The sequence below is a fragment of the Lagenorhynchus albirostris genome, chromosome 2, assembly GCF_949774975.1.
Source record: "Lagenorhynchus albirostris chromosome 2, mLagAlb1.1, whole genome shotgun sequence".
Classification (NCBI taxonomy): Eukaryota; Metazoa; Chordata; class Mammalia; order Artiodactyla; family Delphinidae; genus Lagenorhynchus; species Lagenorhynchus albirostris.
This window is the reverse complement of record NC_083096.1, coordinates 82,628,006-82,647,142: the sequence shown is the minus strand read 5'-3', so window position 1 is coordinate 82,647,142 and position 19,137 is coordinate 82,628,006. Positions and strand designations below refer to the sequence as shown.

General features: G+C 37.5%; 1 protein-coding gene across 1 annotated transcript in view; it reads right to left on the bottom strand.

The window, feature by feature from the left end:
• Window positions 1-5,730: 5,730 nt before the first annotated feature.
• Window positions 5,731-19,137, bottom strand: part of GDAP2 (ganglioside induced differentiation associated protein 2) — a 61,885-nt gene continuing 48,478 nt past the window's right edge. The window contains exons 12-13 of the mRNA XM_060142384.1: window positions 10,591-10,734; window positions 5,731-6,188 (exon numbers count right to left, since the gene is read on the bottom strand). Of these exons, the coding sequence (XP_059998367.1) occupies window positions 6,141-6,188; window positions 10,591-10,734 (192 nt within the window). The 3' untranslated portion in view covers window positions 5,731-6,140. The remainder of the gene's footprint in view (window positions 6,189-10,590; window positions 10,735-19,137) is intronic.

Sequence of the window (19,137 nt, the reverse complement as noted above, 5' to 3'; positions counted from 1 at the left end):
TTAAAACCAAATATTGCCAGAATGTTTCAGTGACTAGGTTTGCATTTGTCTTTACTTGAAAGTTAAAGCTGGGTTCTGCTTTAGTTGTGGAAAGCTTATGGAGAACAGAGGATAACTTAGTATGAGGGAAATGATGCATTCAAGCTAGAGGAAGACCAAATAACATCACTATGTGCTAAATGAATGTAAGTAATAGTTTGAACAGAGAAAAAGAGTGGGAGAACTGAGTCACCACATAGCACATGGTAGTAGTTGCATGCTAAACACAGAAGAACCTGTATTACAGTACTCAGTACCATAATCATGTTGCTGCTTCGTTTTGGCAAAACATCATCATCCATCATACTTAGTTACTGTTATTCTAAACTGTATTAGTTTTATAGTTTTGCCTGTGTCTGATCTGTAAACTTCTTTCGGTTTTATAGTTGTGCGAGAGCTATAAGCATAAGGCATTTACATGTAGCTTTATGTTCATATATAGTTAGGTAACATTAGAATGAACAAAACCCGAGGAGCTAAGAGAATTTTTCCGTATTAAAAGGGGATGTGCATTATTCAAGTTTGAGAAACACTGGTCTATACTGCACCGCTTTTACGTTCGGGCTTCAGCAGCACTTAACCTCTATCACCACCTATCTCACAGGATTTCTAAGAGGATTAAATGAGATGAGGTATGTGTGAGTGCTTGGCCCACAGAAGGAATTACACTGATAGTTCTGTCTGCTTTACTGGAAACAAGGAAAATATGGAAGCTAAATATGGTCTAGGCTCTTTTACTCTAAGTGTGGTCTTGGAACCAAGAGTATTGATACTACCTAAGAGCTTGTTAGAAATGGAGAATTGGGGACTTCCCTGGAAGTCCAGTGGTTAAGACTCCACGCTTCCAATGCAGGGGGAGTGGGTTCGATCCCTGGTCAGGGAACTAAGGTCCCACATGCCTTGCAGCATGGCCCCCCCCCCCCGCCACAAAAAAGAAAGAAACAGAGTCCCAGGCTCCACCCCAACCTACTGTATCAGAATCTGCATTTTAACATATTCCCAGCTGATTTAATATATGCACATTAAAGTTTAAGAAGCACTAGTCTAGGTCTCCATAGAGATAGATGGTTGACAATAAAATTCACTGCATTTTGAACTGCTCTGTAGGCTAATTTTGGTGATTAGAGAAATGCCGGGTATAAGTAGCCAAAAAAGACTGTCCTATCCTGAGGTTCAGTATAAACATTACCATTTGACTAACCGTTTTTTTTTTTTTTTTTTTTTTTTTCGGTATGCGGGCCTCTCACTGTTGTGGCCTCTCCCGTTGCGGAGCACAGGCTACGGACGCACAGGCTCAGCGACCACGGCTCACGGGCCCAGCCGCTCCGCGGCATGTGGGATCTACCCGGACCTGCGCACAAACCCGTGTCCCCTGCATCGGAAGGCGGACTCTCAACCACTGCACCACCAGGGAAGCCCTTTAACCGGTTCTTAATGGCCGTATGTGTAATAGGGTGGGACTCCCTTTAAAAGGGATCTAACTTCTAATTCAGAAAGAATAAAGTATATTTTTAAGTGCAAAATATTCATAAAAACTTTCTGAATTTTGAATAAACAAGTTTTAAGATCACATCAATCAAAACTCTGTTAGGGGGCTTCCCTGGTGGTGCAGTGGTTGGGAGTCCGCCTGCCAATGCAGGGGACGCGGGTTCGTGCCCCGGTCCAGGAGGATCCCACATGCCGCGGAGCGGCTGGGCCCGTGGGCCGTGGCCGCTGAGCCTGCGCGTCCTGAGCCTGTGCTCCGCAGCGGGAGAGGCCACAGCAGTGGGAGGCCCGCGTACAGCAAAAAAAAAACAAAAGAAACAAAAACTCTGTTAGGTCTCCTTTGCCCAATAGCAATTAAAATAATTTACATATGTTAAGCTCTTATTTAAATATTTTGGCCCACAACATCTGGTTTGCCAAAGTCTTGGCTCAGTTTATGACGATTGTGTGCTTACACTAACAAAACACATTACCAAAAAAAAAGTATGACTGTGTATACAAAATGTATTAATGTTAACTGTTCAACAAAAATAGTAGATCACATTCACCACTCATGATTTTGTCAGTGTAATTCACCTAGAGAATATCTCTGCTTTTCTTCTTGAACTCAGAGGCCCTAAACGTTTAAGTCATGTTGTATTTACTTACAAAGATTTAAAGATACTGTTCTTGGAAGCACAGAAAACAAAGTTAACAACTAATATCCAAGAGAGCCACTAATATTTAAAATGACCTTGATATCATCTGTTCAAGGGTGATTTTGGTAGAATCAAAGCTTAAACTAGGCTATTTATTGTTTTATGTTCTCTATTTATGGGCCATTTAAACCACATTCAAAGAATGTAAAGCAAAGCAGATTATTGTGTATAAATATAAATATGTATGTAAATATGTACACATATACGTATATATGGTTAGACCTACTAGGCAATCCTTATAATCTCTGGGTTTATCATACGATTTAGATTACAGGTAGAACTCTCCTCTACGCTTCACGGTCTCAGGAAATAGCAAACCAAGAGTCCATCCCATAGCATGAAGTATATTAGCGCCAGTACCGGTGAAACACTCTAGTGCATGTTGATTAGGGTAACCATAACTTAAGAGAACCACAATCTGAAACTCACTGGCTAACTCCAATTTTAGAGGTCTACATGCTATCTTGCAGTCCTTTCAATCCTTATTATAGTCAATCCCTGTTCCTAGATCCATACAATTCTTCTCTTTCCAGTACTTCAAATACCAATCATTTCTGTTCATATATTAAGCAATTTAAACTCTATATACATACATACACAATGTACCAGGGGAAACACAAAGAGTGATTTTTAGCTCCTAACTACACTTTCTTGCTTTCCTATGAACTGCTGCAAAGAAAAGGTTAAACCATTACCTACAGTTTGAATTTATTAAACAATATCTAGGCAAACAGAAGACAGGCAGAAATAGGCAAGCCACGTTTTTCTAATACAGTGATTACGCTCATCTCTCTCTAGAAATGGGAGATATTTTAATCATTTTAAATTTCAGATATTTGATCAAAAATCTACATCTATTTATGCTACCAAAAATACTTTAAAAATCCTGTTAATCAGTCTCAAACTACTGCAGATGGATTACTTTGCAAAAAATAAATATAATAGAGCACCAGCCGATGAAATAAGATATATATTAAAGAAAAGAAAATCTTTAAAATATGAACCTCTTGGTCTCTAAGGTTTAAGAGTCTAATAAATACTGAGTTTTTTTCAAGAGGTCATTTTTGCTATCAAGAAATAATGAAATAAATATAGATTAATTAGGAATCCAAATATATGCTGAAGCAAGAAACATACTTGTTTTATAATTCATATTATGTCTTGCAAGAACTCATTAATGAATTAAATTAATATTTTGTAAGTAGTTTCTTCCTCAATTCAACTAGCATTTGGCATGACCAAAGTTTAACTAAATTAAGGACTTGAGGGTGCTTTGAATTAACATCAGATGCTAGTGGTCATCTCCACCCCTTTATCCTCCCTCTAATGTGTCCTTGAGGGTAGCATGTGTTACCCAGGCTATCCAACCTTCTGACAAAGGCATATATATATAGTGAACATTACTTTATCATTTCAATATCAAGGTCACTATGTTCCCCTCCTAGGATTTAGTACGTTGAAAGACCTTCATTACATAACACTTCAGACAGCTATAAAAGCATGAACTTGGTACCATACCAAATTCAGTTTCACTGAGCAGAGCAACCTTATCTTTAGTCACCATTAAATTATAAAATGCAGTTGATATGTACATAGTCCCATACTACCTTTACACCCTAGGACAGCAATTGAACATTCTTGCTTGTGTTACTAATCATTAATATACTGCTGTGAATATACCAAAGGGACATCCTTTCGAAATTACTGCCTATAAGAAATTGTAAAATTTGCTCCCTTTCAAATAGTAAAGTAGCTTGCACACTCTATTATCTATAGAGGAAATGATTCAGGCCAGATGCCAACGTGAGGTAGCCAAGTCCAGCTTTAACAGAGAAAAGATGGCATATTTCTACAACTGCTCCTAGTGAAATGACACCTCATATATGATCTAACAATGGACTGGAGAAGATGAAGCTAATTTTTCAGATTTCTAAAGGCCAAGGCTCAAGGGATGAAAGGAGTACTGTTTGAGATGAAGCTTAATACCAGACATTTGACTGGCTGTCTAGACCTGATGACCTAGGGAACATAACAGGAAGTCCTTAACAAGTAAGTGTATGTAAGGAACAAGTGGTTCTGATTTCTGGCACAAAGCAAATGTGCCCATTACATGCAAAAGATAAGACTGCTTATCTGAGAAATGTAAAGCCCCTTCTTGTTTATATGGGAAGATAGAGGATGGGGTTAACACAACTATGGGGGGGTTCTCTGGCATAAATGAAGAAATATGTTTCTTTTATCTCCACTGAAGAATTAATCTGGACATAGGGGAGTGGGACCCTTGGAAGCACCAATCCTGAGCACATTAGAACAGAAGAGTTCTACTTTTTCTTCTCCGAACTGCCAGTGTACATGATGGGGTGAGGGAGATGGGGAGTGAATGTAGGAATCAAAAGGAATATGAAGAAACCCTGATGGAAATGATAATGGTTTGACCTTAATTCAAGAAGTAATGTTTTCAGGCTCCGGACACGCAGGCTCAGCGGCCATGGCTCACGGGCCCAGCCGCTCCGCGGCATGTGGGATCTTCCCGGACCAGGGCACGAACCCGTGTCCCCTGCATCGGCAGGGACTCTCAACCACTGCGCCACCAGGGAAGCCCAAGAAGTAATATTTAAAATGGCTAACATATGTCTCTTGTTAAAGTGTAGCACTGGAAGAGGAGTAGGACAGAAGACATTCTGGACAAAGTAGGAAGGAGGTCCTCAGGGTTGGCATTTTGCACTAACAGCTGTTGTCCCAAGAAAAGGGAAATCACTCAAAAGGTGCCAAAGACAAGAGGAGTGCCTTGTTGCACTCCCTCAAGGATATCTGTTATCATTTAAAAACTAACTAAAGACACCCCACCACACAAACTCTCCTAGCATTTTTCATCCAAAGACGTCAAAAGCCCTTTCTAAATGTTACCTCATGATACCTCTGTGAGGTAGGCAGCATAATTCTAATTTTTATTCAAGCTAAGGCACAAATAGAGCCAGAGTTGCAAAAGTGGTCTGGAATTTTGTTCACTGCAACACACTTCCTTCATTTTGATGTAGGCAACTCAAGACACACTGCTAGGAAATGTCCTTAGAGAAAGTAGACCTAAGAGCCAAACAAAATCATTCATGACTCTGGGAAAGCGGCACTCTAACACTCACTGATGGTGTCTTAGGAGATGCCCTCCACTTAAGAGTACTAATATGTGCAGTCCTGTTGAATACGGAGACCAAACCATCTATGATGATAGGAAAAAGGCTGAAGAAACAGTCTTCTTGTTTTCCCCCACTGTTGAGACCAGAACAGTGACAATCTTAAAACATACCATCTAAGGAACTTTAGTCCTTAAGTCTCGGTCTTCACTGGTGCCGTAAAATTCTAAGACTTATATTTTGCTGATGATTTTGATGTTTTTGATCAGATACATTTCTACATCCTTGATCCCAGACAATTCTCTTTTAGCATAACTGAATTATCTGTATAAAACGTAATGCCAGGGTCTGAAGCAAACAATACATCCAGTCAGCATACATTGGTTCTATATATTTTGAGAAACACTTGAGTACACAAAGAAAGCGTGCAATGTTAAAGAGATGATGTGAACAATATTGTGGCTTGTCTAATGGAGAATCCAGTGTCCTTTCAGGAAACTGAAGATACTCAAAAGTTGCTCCCCAATTTCTATTAACAACCCTCGAAAAGTGAACATTTTCATTTGATACAAATATACAAATTTAAAATAAGTGCACAGTTCAGAATGGCCTACCATTTTCAGATTGCTTATGTGTCAGAAAATATACAGTCGATAAAAAAATACCAGAGAGGTGGGGACAAAAGGCTCTCTGGAGCTGTACAGCAAAAATGAATATCACTTCAGTAGGTAGTGATCTCTGGAGAAAGTGGTGTCCTTAGAAACCAGTAGCACTGAAAGATAGCAGGTCACAAATCTGGTGATGGGGGATAAGATGTATAATAAGGCCCATTTTCCTGCAGAAAGAAAAAAAGACAAGAACATTAAATAATAAGATCAATGTAATTGGGAATGTAAAAGAAAGGGATTTAGAGCCAATGATCTAACGTATAGAAAATGTCTAGCACATGCCTGGCCCTGAGCAGGCCCTCAAGCCAACAGAGCCATTCCACTGGAGTCAGTCAGAGTTGGTATAATGTAGGCAGAGGTAATCAGGATGATGAGATTTAAAAATATTACCATTTATTGAACATTCTATATGCCAGACACTTAACCAGCACTTTTCTTTCATTATCCTTTTATAACCTCACAACATAATGCCATAAAGTAGGTAACATCCTCATTTTACAGAACAGGAAACTAAGGATCACACAGATGGCATCACTCACCTTAGGTCACCAAGCCGGCAACCAGGAGAGCCTGAATTTTAAATCCATGTCTATCCAAATCTAAAGCCCAGATTCTTTTTTTTTTTTTTTAAACATCTTTATTGGAGTATAACTGCTTTACAATGGTGCGTTAGTTTCTGCTTTATAACAAAGTGAATTTTTTGTTAGGCTGTGTTGTCTTGCTGTGTGCCGAATCTTTGAGTTATGAAACAAAAATCATCATCAAGGAATTTAATAACTACAACTGTGTTGGCAGAAATGAGTCTCTCCATGACATGCCTGAGTGGCGAGGCTTTTAACAATGACAGTTTTTAGGGCGTTCAAGATCAAGGTGGAGAATTGAATGCTAGAACTTTAATGTCAAACGTAGAAAGCAATAAATCAGTGTAAGGAAATTTTTTGACCTTATTTTGGCTAACTTTATCTTATAAAAATCAAGACAGTTAGCTTTATGGTAGATAGACCAAAATTACATTTATGAGACTTAAGATTCATTTCTTATTATTTAGGAAAGTATTTCTTTGACAAGTAACTTATTTTCCAGTAAACCATAAACAAAAAATGCTTAACATTAATGTAAGATAATAGTTAGATATGGAGAATGAAAGGTGGGAAGAAAACAGCATTGCTTTATGGCATATTTACATTATAGTTATGGAGCATTAAATCCATCCAGTCTTGAACATAATAGGCAGTTAAATGTTATTTGAGTGACTAAGTGAATCAAAAGCTCTGCCATTCTTCAGAGCAGATGCTCTGGAGGAGAAATTGATCCTGGGACCATAACCAGGAAAACAAGAGAATATCTAGGAAAACTTACTTTCTTCTATTTTTCTTTTCTTTCTTTCTTTTTTTTTTAACTTTCTGATTATACATCTGACAGGTTAAAAAAAATTCAGTAGAAACAAATCTAAAGATTGGCTACATTTTAGGATACTTCACTAAAATTAATGAAAAATTTTGTTTTGTATTTTAGAATTTCCTACCAGGATCTGTTAAACTAATCACTCCAGTATCCTCAACAGGCATAGAAGCTATGCTTAAGAAACGTGCCTGAAGAGAGAAATCTATCCTGAAGTTCAACTGAAAAGAAATGGTTCACGATCCATCTTTAAGATTTCTCCATTCCATTCCACTACGGTATTTTTCTAGGCTTCCTGTATCTACATTAAATTGTGATAAAGTAAGAAGGGAAAATCTAATTCTTAATGCTATGAAATAAAGCTTTTATATTAGTCTCACACTGTGGAAGAGACTGCCGAGCAATCGAATACTTTCTCTATTTCTGGAAACAATCACAGAATTTTGAAGAACTGTTACCAGGTAAATCTCTACACTCTCTTCTTTGACTATAAGAGTGCTGACTAGCTCCCTTTCTGAAATGGTCTCAGTACCATTTTGATCCAGATAGACAAAAATTACCTTCTAATTACCGCCAAAGGTTCCTTTTAATCCTATAAAATTTATGTCACTAAGTCAAAAAAGACCCAGAAAAACAGAAGCTCACTGCCAACAACCAACCACGTCATACCTTCACCAAGTAAAGGACTATGGGCAAAGCACACTTGAATACGATAATAAAACTGACCGACTCTACACTCGTTTCCTTTTCTCTAATCATATTTTTAATTCTTTCTAGCAAAGGAAAACTTTTCTTTGCAAGGTACTATCCAACCACCTTCTAGCCTTTCACCTCAGTGTCCTGTGGGGCACCTCAAACCTAGTGTGTCACAAACTGAACAGACCACCTGTCTGTTTTCTCCAAGCCCCCCCAGTGCTCTTCCTCCAAATTGCCTCTCTGGGATGGTGGCGACACCATTCTCCAAGTCTCCCAAAGCAGAAACTTTGTTAGTCACCTCAGGCTTCTTTCCTCCTTCATTCCTCCCAATGGCTGGCTGCTCAGTCACCATAATGCTGTGGATTCTATTCCCTAAAACGTCTACTTCTAACTATCTCTAAGATCTTCAAACCCTTGCCATTACCACTGCCACTGCCTGGCTCTAGTCTCTCATTTCTCCTCTGGCTTCCTCTGACAGCCTCTTATTTGTCTCCTTGCCTCCAGTTTTACCCCTGTCTGGTCCCTCTCTACACTGTGTCTTTAGCCATCTTTCTAAACAGGAACACAATGGCAGTTCTCCCTTGCTCAACACTCCCCACCAACTACGAAGGAGCCAAAGTACCGCAGCATAATGTGCAAAGCTGCAGCGTATTTAGGGATCTGCCCTCTGCCTGCCCTTTCCACATCATCTCCTGACTCCTTCTTCTGTTTCTTTCCTCTTTTTATTCCTCTCTTTGGTCTTTATATATAGATGGCCTGATATCTCAGTTTTAGAAAGCTCCAAGACAGGTACAGAAAGATGATCCAGTGGCCTAAGTGTTAGATTGTAGGTTATTTTATTTCATTTTGATTAATCACATTATTAATTAGGCCTGTATTTAATATATAAAATATTTTAAAAAAACACTAAAAACACACACACAGAACAAAACCAAGCTTGAGTGCGGTGTTGATATTTAATGAAAGCCTGCTTTGTAGGCCCTTAAGTATATAGAAAACGTGTTGGCTTAAAAACTGCTCTTTTGGGGCTTCCCTGGTGGCGCAGTGGTTGAGAGTCCGCCTGCCGATGCAGGGGATACGGGTTCGTGCCCCGGTCTGGAAAGATCCCACATGCCGCGGAGTGGCTGGGCCCGTGAGCCATGGCCGCTGAGCCTGTGCACCCTGTGCTCCGCCAACGGGAGCCTGTGCTCCGCAACGGGAAAGGCCACAACAGTGAGAGGCCCGCGTACCGCAAAAACAAAACAAAACAAAACAAAACACAAAAAAACCCTTCTCTTTTGGGTTGTCTAACCAATACATCCTAACTTACATATTTCTACACCAGAAAATAAATGGTAAATCTGGACATTAGCTTTGAATCATCATTCCAAATTTTTGGTATCAAAATGTCTTTCAGTGCCTTTCACATTTCCAGCTATCCATTTTTCTTTAAATATTAAGAAAAGTGATATATAGTTCAAAAAAATAATAAGGCAATTTTCTGCTCTAGCAATCTGCAAGAAATAAAACCGGACGCTCTTTTTTCTGCCTCCCATATATTCAACAATCTTTGTATTTATGATCCAGCGACTCCAATTACAAATCCTCTTTGTGCAAAAGCAAAACATGACATTTTGTTAGCCATTAGAACACATTAAATACTTTGCTCTTCACATAAGAAATCATAACTGTAGCAGAAATCATAACTGAAGTCGTAGAAACGTTAGAGAGAAAATGTCTTGTAGGATATTTACTGTACATACGTTGTACAATAATTAAGAATAATTCATTTTAAGCTTAATATAACCTGCAAATATATTCTCTGATTCATGCATAAAAATATGCAATCAGCAATAATTAAATAAGGCAACTGATAATCTTTTGGCCAAGCGTGTTACTTACTTCTCTGTTTTTAACTACTAAAGTGATAGCGTGAATAAGTACAATGGAATAGAGCTTTGATGAAATTCTAGAGTAGTTCTTTCTTAGTGTTTAATAGATTCATAAATGTATCTGTAAGAAATAATGTATTGGTTGTCACTTATAAAAACTTTTAGCAAAATGAAACTTCTCATAGGGTAAAGACTAGGATAGGCGACCCGGCTTACAATTAACGCTGAAAATGTTGGACACCAACAGATTCTTCTGGCTCTATTTATGTAGATGAAAAGCCATTCAGTCTTAACAAAATTAGGGAGAGGTGTGTCTCAAAGGTGATGGAAAACTGACAGTACAAGCAAGGATTGGCTATAAACCTACAGCAGAAATATTTCCCATTGAAAAGTTTACTGGGGGAAAGGCGCCCCCCTTAGAACCAAGCATTTTCCTAAAGTTACCATAGGAAAAGAATGTCAAACGATACTATCAAGTTTATTAAAACACATTAATTGCATTGTCATCTTACAATGAAAAGATGATGTGCTCAGACGCACTTGCACTATAAAATAGTTAAGATAATACACCAGGTAAGGGAGAATTCCTGGTACTTCTTACCCTGGCATCATATTCAAGGACAAAAGGAGGAAAGTCGATCTGTTCTGGGGAGATGGCAGAAAACAGCTGGTGGAGGCTGTCCACATGGTGGATTTTGTCCTTCAGTCCTGAGACAGAAAAGGTGGTAAAAAACCATGTTGATACCTGATTAATAGAAGAAAAAAAAAATTTAAGCCGGTGGCCTGAATTGGAAATATACACGATTTTGAAAATTTATGCTAGATAAAAACTATTTTGAAATTGAAATTGATATCAAAAAAATCTTGTAATAAGCAGTGTTTTTCAAGGTGCAGGTTGTAGTGCATCAGTGGATTATGCAATCAGTTTAGTGGATTGTGAACAGTATTAAAAACAACAAACAGAAACATGCTAGAGCAACAATGACTAGGGAATGTAGCAAGATGAGCTTTGTCTCATGAAGCTTCAGTTTCTCTTACATGTCTATGTGCTCCAGTGCATGTCATGTGTTGGGATGTAACATAATATGCTTCTTACTGTGGGCTGTGGTCAAAACCACTGCATTATCTGATGGAAGAACTGATTCACTGGTACTCTGAAAATGGCTAACATCTCCAAATCTCATCAACTCTTTTCATTACTTCAAATGAGACTGAAAATTTTTGCCAAGTTTTGAGACATTTATTTTTCTGTTGACACTTGGCATGCAGTCTCTTTCTCAGTCAAAGTGAATCTTCTGTAGACGTGGAGCCACCTTTGCTCATTTCACTTCATGACACTGCAATCTTTCTATAAAAGCTAGTCTGCAAAATTTGTTGGTTCCAAAAAAAGAGAATTCTTGATAGCAAACTATACTGGCATTCTAGCTAAACAATAGCTAGAATTTACAAATTCTTGTTCATCTCTCCAAACTGGCAATCATAATTAGTCATGTTTACCAACGGCTTATACAACAGTTCTATGAGGTAGGTACAATGTTACTGCTATCCTCATTTTATTTACAGAAGAAGGTAACATATGCATGTGAATTCTCAGTGCACTGGCATAGTACATTCCAGTATATAACTGGGTACATTATAAATACAGTACATGCCACTTTGGGCACTTGCCAATCGTTTTTTAAATTTCTCTTTGACACCCTATCATGTTTTCCAGTGGTTGCTCCAAACCTTTCACATATTCCTGGTCCCTAATACAACATACTGTCTTCATACCTACTTATGAGAAAAGGCATGGAATAACAGAGACAACACTACACTTATCTCTATGAGAATCTTATCCAAATTTCCAAGACTCGGTAGAGACTCATCTCTACCATTATTTCTCCCTTACAGCTCCAAACAGATTATCCCCTCTACTGAATTCACATAACCTTATGTTTAAATCTCATTTATAGCACTTATCTTACTTCATAGGAATATAAGTAGTTTCTTATATTCACTTCTATAATTTCCCTAGTACTTGGCAGACATTCATAGAATGGTCTAAAGTTTTAGAAGGTACAGACAGACCATGCATTCTCAAGTATTTGAAAAAGAATGAATGAATGAAGATAAGGCCCATTTCATACTGAGTTTCATGGCCTGGCTCACTAATCTATTTCGGCGATACTACCAATGACAGTTATAAGGCCTCAGATATTAACACTACCCTCTGTATCCTCTCATCTTACCAAGCTTATTTGGAGGGTGGTGGAGGGGGCGGGAGGTACTCGGCCTTTCTAGAACCAAGTGAGTTAATTTAAATCAGATTAGATTGTCACTTAGTTACACTCCAATCCCCAGTTTTTTACATCAGTTTTTTTTGTTTTGTTTTCAAAGCACATGCTGTTATATACCTAATTGATACAAACTTCTGCAAACTAGATTAGGGGCTCTACAACCAGTTAGCTGATAAACTAGTAAGAGCTACGGAGAGACCATGGAGATTTTAGAGATTCTAGGAAGAGGTTAAGAAAATAGATTGTAGAGTCAGAACGGAGAAGAACCTTGCGGATGTGTCAGGAGATACTGTGCAAGGAGTTACACATTGACTGCGAATCTACTATGTGCTAAGCATTGGACACGGCTGTAGGTGATACAGGGTAACAGTGACCTGGCCATTCCTCTAATGGGGGCTTAGACTCTAGAAAAGGAGCCAGCTTATAAGCATAACAACTTCCTAAGGCAAAAAGTACTAAATCAATGAATGGCCCAAAGAAACACATGAATACCTATCACAGGCAAGGAGCTGTGCTACGTGGAAAAAGGTATAAAATTACGGAACTAGAAGGGACTACACAGGGTATCTGTGTTCCACTGTCTCTTACCTCAGGACCTTTTTACATGCTGCTCGTTTAGTCCTGAAACCCTTTTCCTCAATTCTTTGCCTGGCTAAGAACTGTCCTTCAGAGTTCAGGTCAGAACTCACCTCTGTGAGGAAGCTTTCACTGAGTACCTACACTCCAGCCAAAGCTGGAGAAGCAGCTTCCCTCTAAGTGTTCCAACAACACCGTGCTTACTCATATTACTACATAACTGACACTCTTTGTGGTAGTAGCTGATTCTCTCAATAGACTAAATTCCCCCGTCTGGGGATTCTCTTCAATACCATATTTATAGGGATTTATAGGGTCTAAGTAATGCTCAACATGAAAAGTAAGCAATTCAATATGTGTTGAGAGAATTAACAAATACTTTCTGGACTTACTACTTTAGTACTATTTAGGGATGGTCGAATGTTCCTTCATTCTACAAAAACAAGCTGTACTTCAATCTGGGCCTCAGTCTCTTCATCTACAAAACGAGCAAGTTGGACTTCAATGATTTTTAAAGTCCCTCTTAGTTATACAGTTCTATGAAAGGACTCTTGACTATGCTGCATGTACTGACACGGTGAGCTGGTGGTGGTAAATTCAAAGAGAAGGCTGGGTTGGGGAAGAATGGGCAGTGATCTTAGGCACACACTCTTTGAAAGACAAACGCATTTCTCTGTTGCATTTTCTCCCATTACCTCCTTTACATTCTTTAGGTATTAGCAAGAGAAAATTACTCAAAGTAGACAGAAGTGGAAACCCAGTTACAAGTTTTCCATTCAGGGAGACCCAAGAGCATTGTCTTCAGTTTTTTTCATTTTATTTTTATGTAGCTCAGCTTTTAATTTTCAATTATTTACAACATAAGTCATAGATATACATTTATTTAGGTAAACTTGCTTTACTCAGTATCTACTATTTTAAAAAACTGAATTAAAAATTTGAAAAAAAGGCTGCTATGATATTCTGTGAATGCTAGAAACTCTTTCATCCAATTATTCACAAATGCACAGCCAAGAACATGGGATCACAAGACAACATAAACTAGGAAAAGATTGTTCACACATGTATGCACTTAAGTCATCTACTAGAGCCAGAATCAACAGTGGGTTTAAATACTATTAGTTCACGTTCTATTAGTGAACTTCAAGAAAGAAAAAGAGTAGTGATTTATATGAGCAGTCAACTTACCACGTTGGGTGGAGTGCCCTGGAAAAGATCTGAGAAGTATGGAAATCAGGACAGTGATTCTATTGTTTTGTTATCCCTTGATTTCATCTCATTATTTTATAATTACAACCCCTCCATTTACAGTTTTCGATTTAGTATAAAATAATGGTGGATTTCATTACACGTGGGTTTTATTTTCTCAATCCTTCATCATTTTCTCCATCCCAAAATATTATGAAAGGTAACATAATGGCTTTCACTTCATACATCTGCTCTTCAGTCTCTGCCTACCCGCCATTTGCACTGACTTCTACCTGACGCAATTCCAATGGTGTGGCAACCAACGCTAGTGGCTCTAACACTGAAATTTCTGGTAATGTCTATCCATTGGTGTCCAAGTGGGGGAAAGATAGCTATTCACTGACTCTTGTGTGGGGAAGGAGGGGTTAAAGTCAGATCTTAGCAAACAGTGGCTATGTATTCTCGTAAGTCTGGTACAGAGTAACACTCTTTGGATAAGTCTGAATTTGTGACAAAAGTTAAAGAAGTTTTTTTTCCATTAAAAAATTATGAAGATTCATAATTTGGATGAAAATTCCAACATTCACTAAAGTTGAAAGAATTTTACAGGGAACACTGGTACAGAAATCATTCAGACGATCATTAACATTTTCCTTAAGTTTTCTTCATCACACATCTATCTGTTCCTCTATGCATCTATTAACCCATCTTACTTTTTTGCTGCACCTCAAAGTAAACTGCAGACATCAGTAAACGTTCCCCAAATACAGCATTCATATCTTTAACTAGAGTTCAGTGTTCGTTCAGTTTGCTATAAAATTTACATTCGATGAAATACACAGATTTTAAGTGTACTTTTGCTGGTTAGACAGATGTACACACTTGTATTAGTAAAACTCCTATTGAGATACAAAACATTTTCATCACCCCAGAAAGTTCCCTCACGCCCCTCTTCCCAGAGGCAAACACTGTTTTTTTTTCTACCAAGCATTAGTTTTGCCTGCTCTAGAATCTCATATAAGTGGAATTATACAGTATGACTCTTTTATGTAAGGCTTCCTTCACTCAGCATTAACGTTTTTAAGATTCCTTCATGCTGTTGTGTATATCAGTAGTATCGATGTTCTCTTTTATTGCCAAGAAATATTCCATTACAAGTATACAGCAGAGTTTAATTATTCATAATCCTATTGATGGACACCTTGGCTGGCAGTCACTGGCTGCTATGATTAATGCTGCAGTGAACATTCCTGTAGAAGTCTTTCTATGCACATATATTTCATTTCACTTGGGTAAATACCTAGTATTGGAATTGCTCGGTCACAGACTAGGTATATATTGAGTTTATAAGAAACTGTCGTAACTTTTTTCAAAGTGGTCGCAGAAATTCACATTCTGACTTATACTGTAGGAGAATTCCAGTTACTCCAAATCATTGGTAATATCTGGTATCGTCAGTTTTTTAAACTTTAGCCATTCTGGTGGCAGTGCAGTGACATCTCATGCAGTTTAAAAAAAAAGTTTTATTAAGATATACCCAACTTACAATAAACTGCACATATTTAAAGGATAAAATTTGTTAAGTTGTGACATTACATATACACCCATTATACCATCATCACAATCAAGAAGATGAACACTGGGAGCTCCCCGGTGGCCCAGTGGTTCAGCTTCCGGGCTTTCACTGCTGTGGCCCGGATTCAACCCCTGCTCGGGGAACTGAGATCCCGCAAGCCACGCGGCGCAGCCAACGACAACAGCAACGACAAAAAAAAAGAAAGAAAATGAACATACCCATCACTCCTACGGGTTCTCAGGGTCCTCTGTAACTCCTCCCTCCCACCCCTCCTCCCTGTCCACAGGTAACCACTGCTCTACTTTCTGTAGAAAAATTATACATTAGTTCATATTCCCTAGAATTTTATATGAAGGGAATTACATAGTATAGACACTCGTCTGGTATGTACATGCTTCTTTTATTCAGCGTAAATATGTTGAGATTCATTTGTGTTGTTGCATATATCAACAGTTCATTCTTTTTTTTATTGCTGAGTAGTATTCTATTGTATGGATATACCATAGTTTGGTTATCAGTCCTCTCAGTGATGAGCATATGGGTTGTTTCTAATTTGGGGCTATAACAAAAGTGCTGTGAGCATTTGTATACAGGCAATGGATATGCTTTCATTTGTTTTGGGTAAGTATCTATGAGTGGAATGGCTGGATCACACAGAAGGTGCATGTTTAACTCTTTAAATAAGCTGCTAAATTGTGTTCCAAACTTTCTATACCATTTAACGTTCTGATCAGCACTATTTGGGAGTTCCAGTTCTTCCACATTCTCACCAACATTTGATACACAGTCTTTTAAATTTTAGCCATTCTAATAGGAACGTAATATCTCGTTTTGGTTTCATTTGTACTTTCCTAATAAGTAATTGTGCTGAACATCTTTTCATTTGCTTATTTATCATCGTATATTTTCTTTGGTGAAGTATTTTGCACAAATCATTTTTTCCATTTCTAAATTGTTTCCTTATTATTAAGTTTTGAGATTTCTTTATATATTCTAAAGATAAGTCCTTTATCAGATAAATGTTTTATTTACAAAGATTTTCTCTCAGGCTGTGGTTGTGTGGTTGATCTTTTCATTCTCTTAGCTATCTTTAAAAGAGCAGAAGTTTTAAATTCTAATAAAGTTCAATTTATTTTATGGATTGTGCTTTTGGTGTTGTATCTAAGAAATATTCGCTTTACACTCAAGATCACACAAAGCTTTTTCACCTATACTTTCTTCTAGAAGTTTAAAAAGTTTTGTTTTACATTTATGTGATACAAGATATAGACCAAAGTTCATTTTTTTTTTGGCATATGGATATCTAATTGGTCCAATATTGTTTGTTGAACAGACTAACCTTTTTCCACTGATCTGACTTTGCACTTTTGTAAAAAAATCAGTTATCCATAAATATGTAAATCTATTTCTGGATTCTTAATTGTGTTCCATTGATGTCTTTGTCTATCTTCATGCCAATACCTCACTGTCTTGAGTACTGTAGCTTTAGAATAAGCATTGAAAGCAGGCAGTGTTGGTCCTCTAACTTTGTTCTTCTTTTCCAAAGTTGTTTTGGCTATTTTAGATTCTGTGCATTTTAATTGAATTTCTACAGAAAAAACCTTGTTGAAATTTTGACTGGGACTGAATTGAATCTATAGCTTTAGAAAGAATTGACAATTTAACAGTATTCAGTTTTCTAATCCATAAATACAGTATATGTCTTCATTTATTTAGGTCTCCTTTAATTTCTCTCATTAATGTTTTGCAGTATACATAACTTGTGCAGTGTATTATACAAGTCTTTCGTATCTTTTGTCATATTTATCCCTAAGTACTTCGTATTTTTGATGCTAGTTTAAATTATATTGCTTTTTAAATCTCAATTTGTGTCTTGCTAATAGATATAATAGATTTTTGAATATTGATCTTAAACCCTGAAAACGTGCTAAAAGTTACTCATCAGTTCTAGTAGCATTTCTGAGGATACCATAGGGTTTTCTATACAGATAATCATGTCATCTATTAATGACAATCAAGACAGCATTATTTACTCCTTTCTAAATCTATATGCATTTTGTTGCTTTTTCTTGCCATATTACACTAGCTAAAACCTCCAGTACAATACTGAATACAAGTGGGGATAGCAGACATTCTTGCAAAGACATACTAAAAACCGACATACTCTTCTGTTTGTCTCCATTAAAGAAAAAATTTCAGTAGCTACTGGATGAATACAAAAATAAATGGATGACGAGATTTTGGGAAATAGTCAAGCACTTCTTATGTGCTATAGAAAGAAAAAATTAGCCACCTGCTGAGCATAACAAAGTTAACTTTTCCAATAAGGAGGAAGGTTAGGAAGGTTAATAATATATTATCTGATAAGACCATGTAATCAGACCTCAACTGAAAGAAGAGTAGGAAAGACAAAGTGATTTAATTGACTGTTCACACATTTTACTTTTTTTTTTTTAAGCCTTGCCAAGCAGTGTTCCCATAAGCATAGCACTTTCTACTGTGCTGTTCTAACACTGAGGGACCAAAAAGAAATTTGCAATTTTTAAAAGAATTATTAAAATACTTCATGCAAAACTTAAAGATGGTATTTCAATGACAGACAACAATTTTGTAAACAGTGACAAATTCCAAAGTGGAAAACATTCTCACTGAAGCCTTTACTCATCTTAGTTATGAAATTTAATAAGGACTTTTCACTACTTATCTTACTTAATTTCTCCATAGTGCTTTAAAATAACTATTTCTACCATCTCTGATGCTTTTCCCATCCACTGGCTTCCACAGCATTAGCCAATCTCAGTTCTCCTGCTGCTTTTTGATTATTTCTTCTTGATCTCCTTCCCTGATCCCAGGGCTCTTTCTTTAGCTGTCTATGATTTTATTCATTAACACTTTTAAAGAGTTAAAGCTCTATTTACTTGATGATGTTCTCAAATTTACATCCCAATCCATGGTCCCTACATCTGATGACACCTGGGAGTCATGGATGACACAGTCCTTTCTCTCACCCGTACTCATTTAATAAATCACTAAATCCTGGGATTTTACACCCAAATAAGAAGTCATCTTTTCTCCAAACCACACTGATATATTCAGATTCTTATTTTTTTCTTTGCCTAGACCAGGCATTGGCAAACTTTTGCAAAAGCCCCTATAGTAAATAGGAAATATTTTTGGCTTCTTATAGTAATATTATAAGAAAATTTCACCAGGCAGGCCTGAAGGCACCTGGAACAGTGCTATACTGGAGGCAGGACAACGTGAATACTGATTAGGTTGTTGCTGCATCCTTTGAGGTAAGAGATGATGGTGGGATGAACTAAAGTAGAGGCAGTGGGACTAAAGACACAGGCATAGAATTGGACAATAGTAAGCACACAGAAGTGATGCAATATGATGAGAATGAGGTAAGGCAAGTACCCAAGGATGCCTCCCTTGTTTCTGACTTAGGCTTCTGGGTAGACAGTGGTCTCATTTACAAAGATAGGGAATACAAAAAGCAGTTTGGGAGGGAGTGGGAGATGATGAC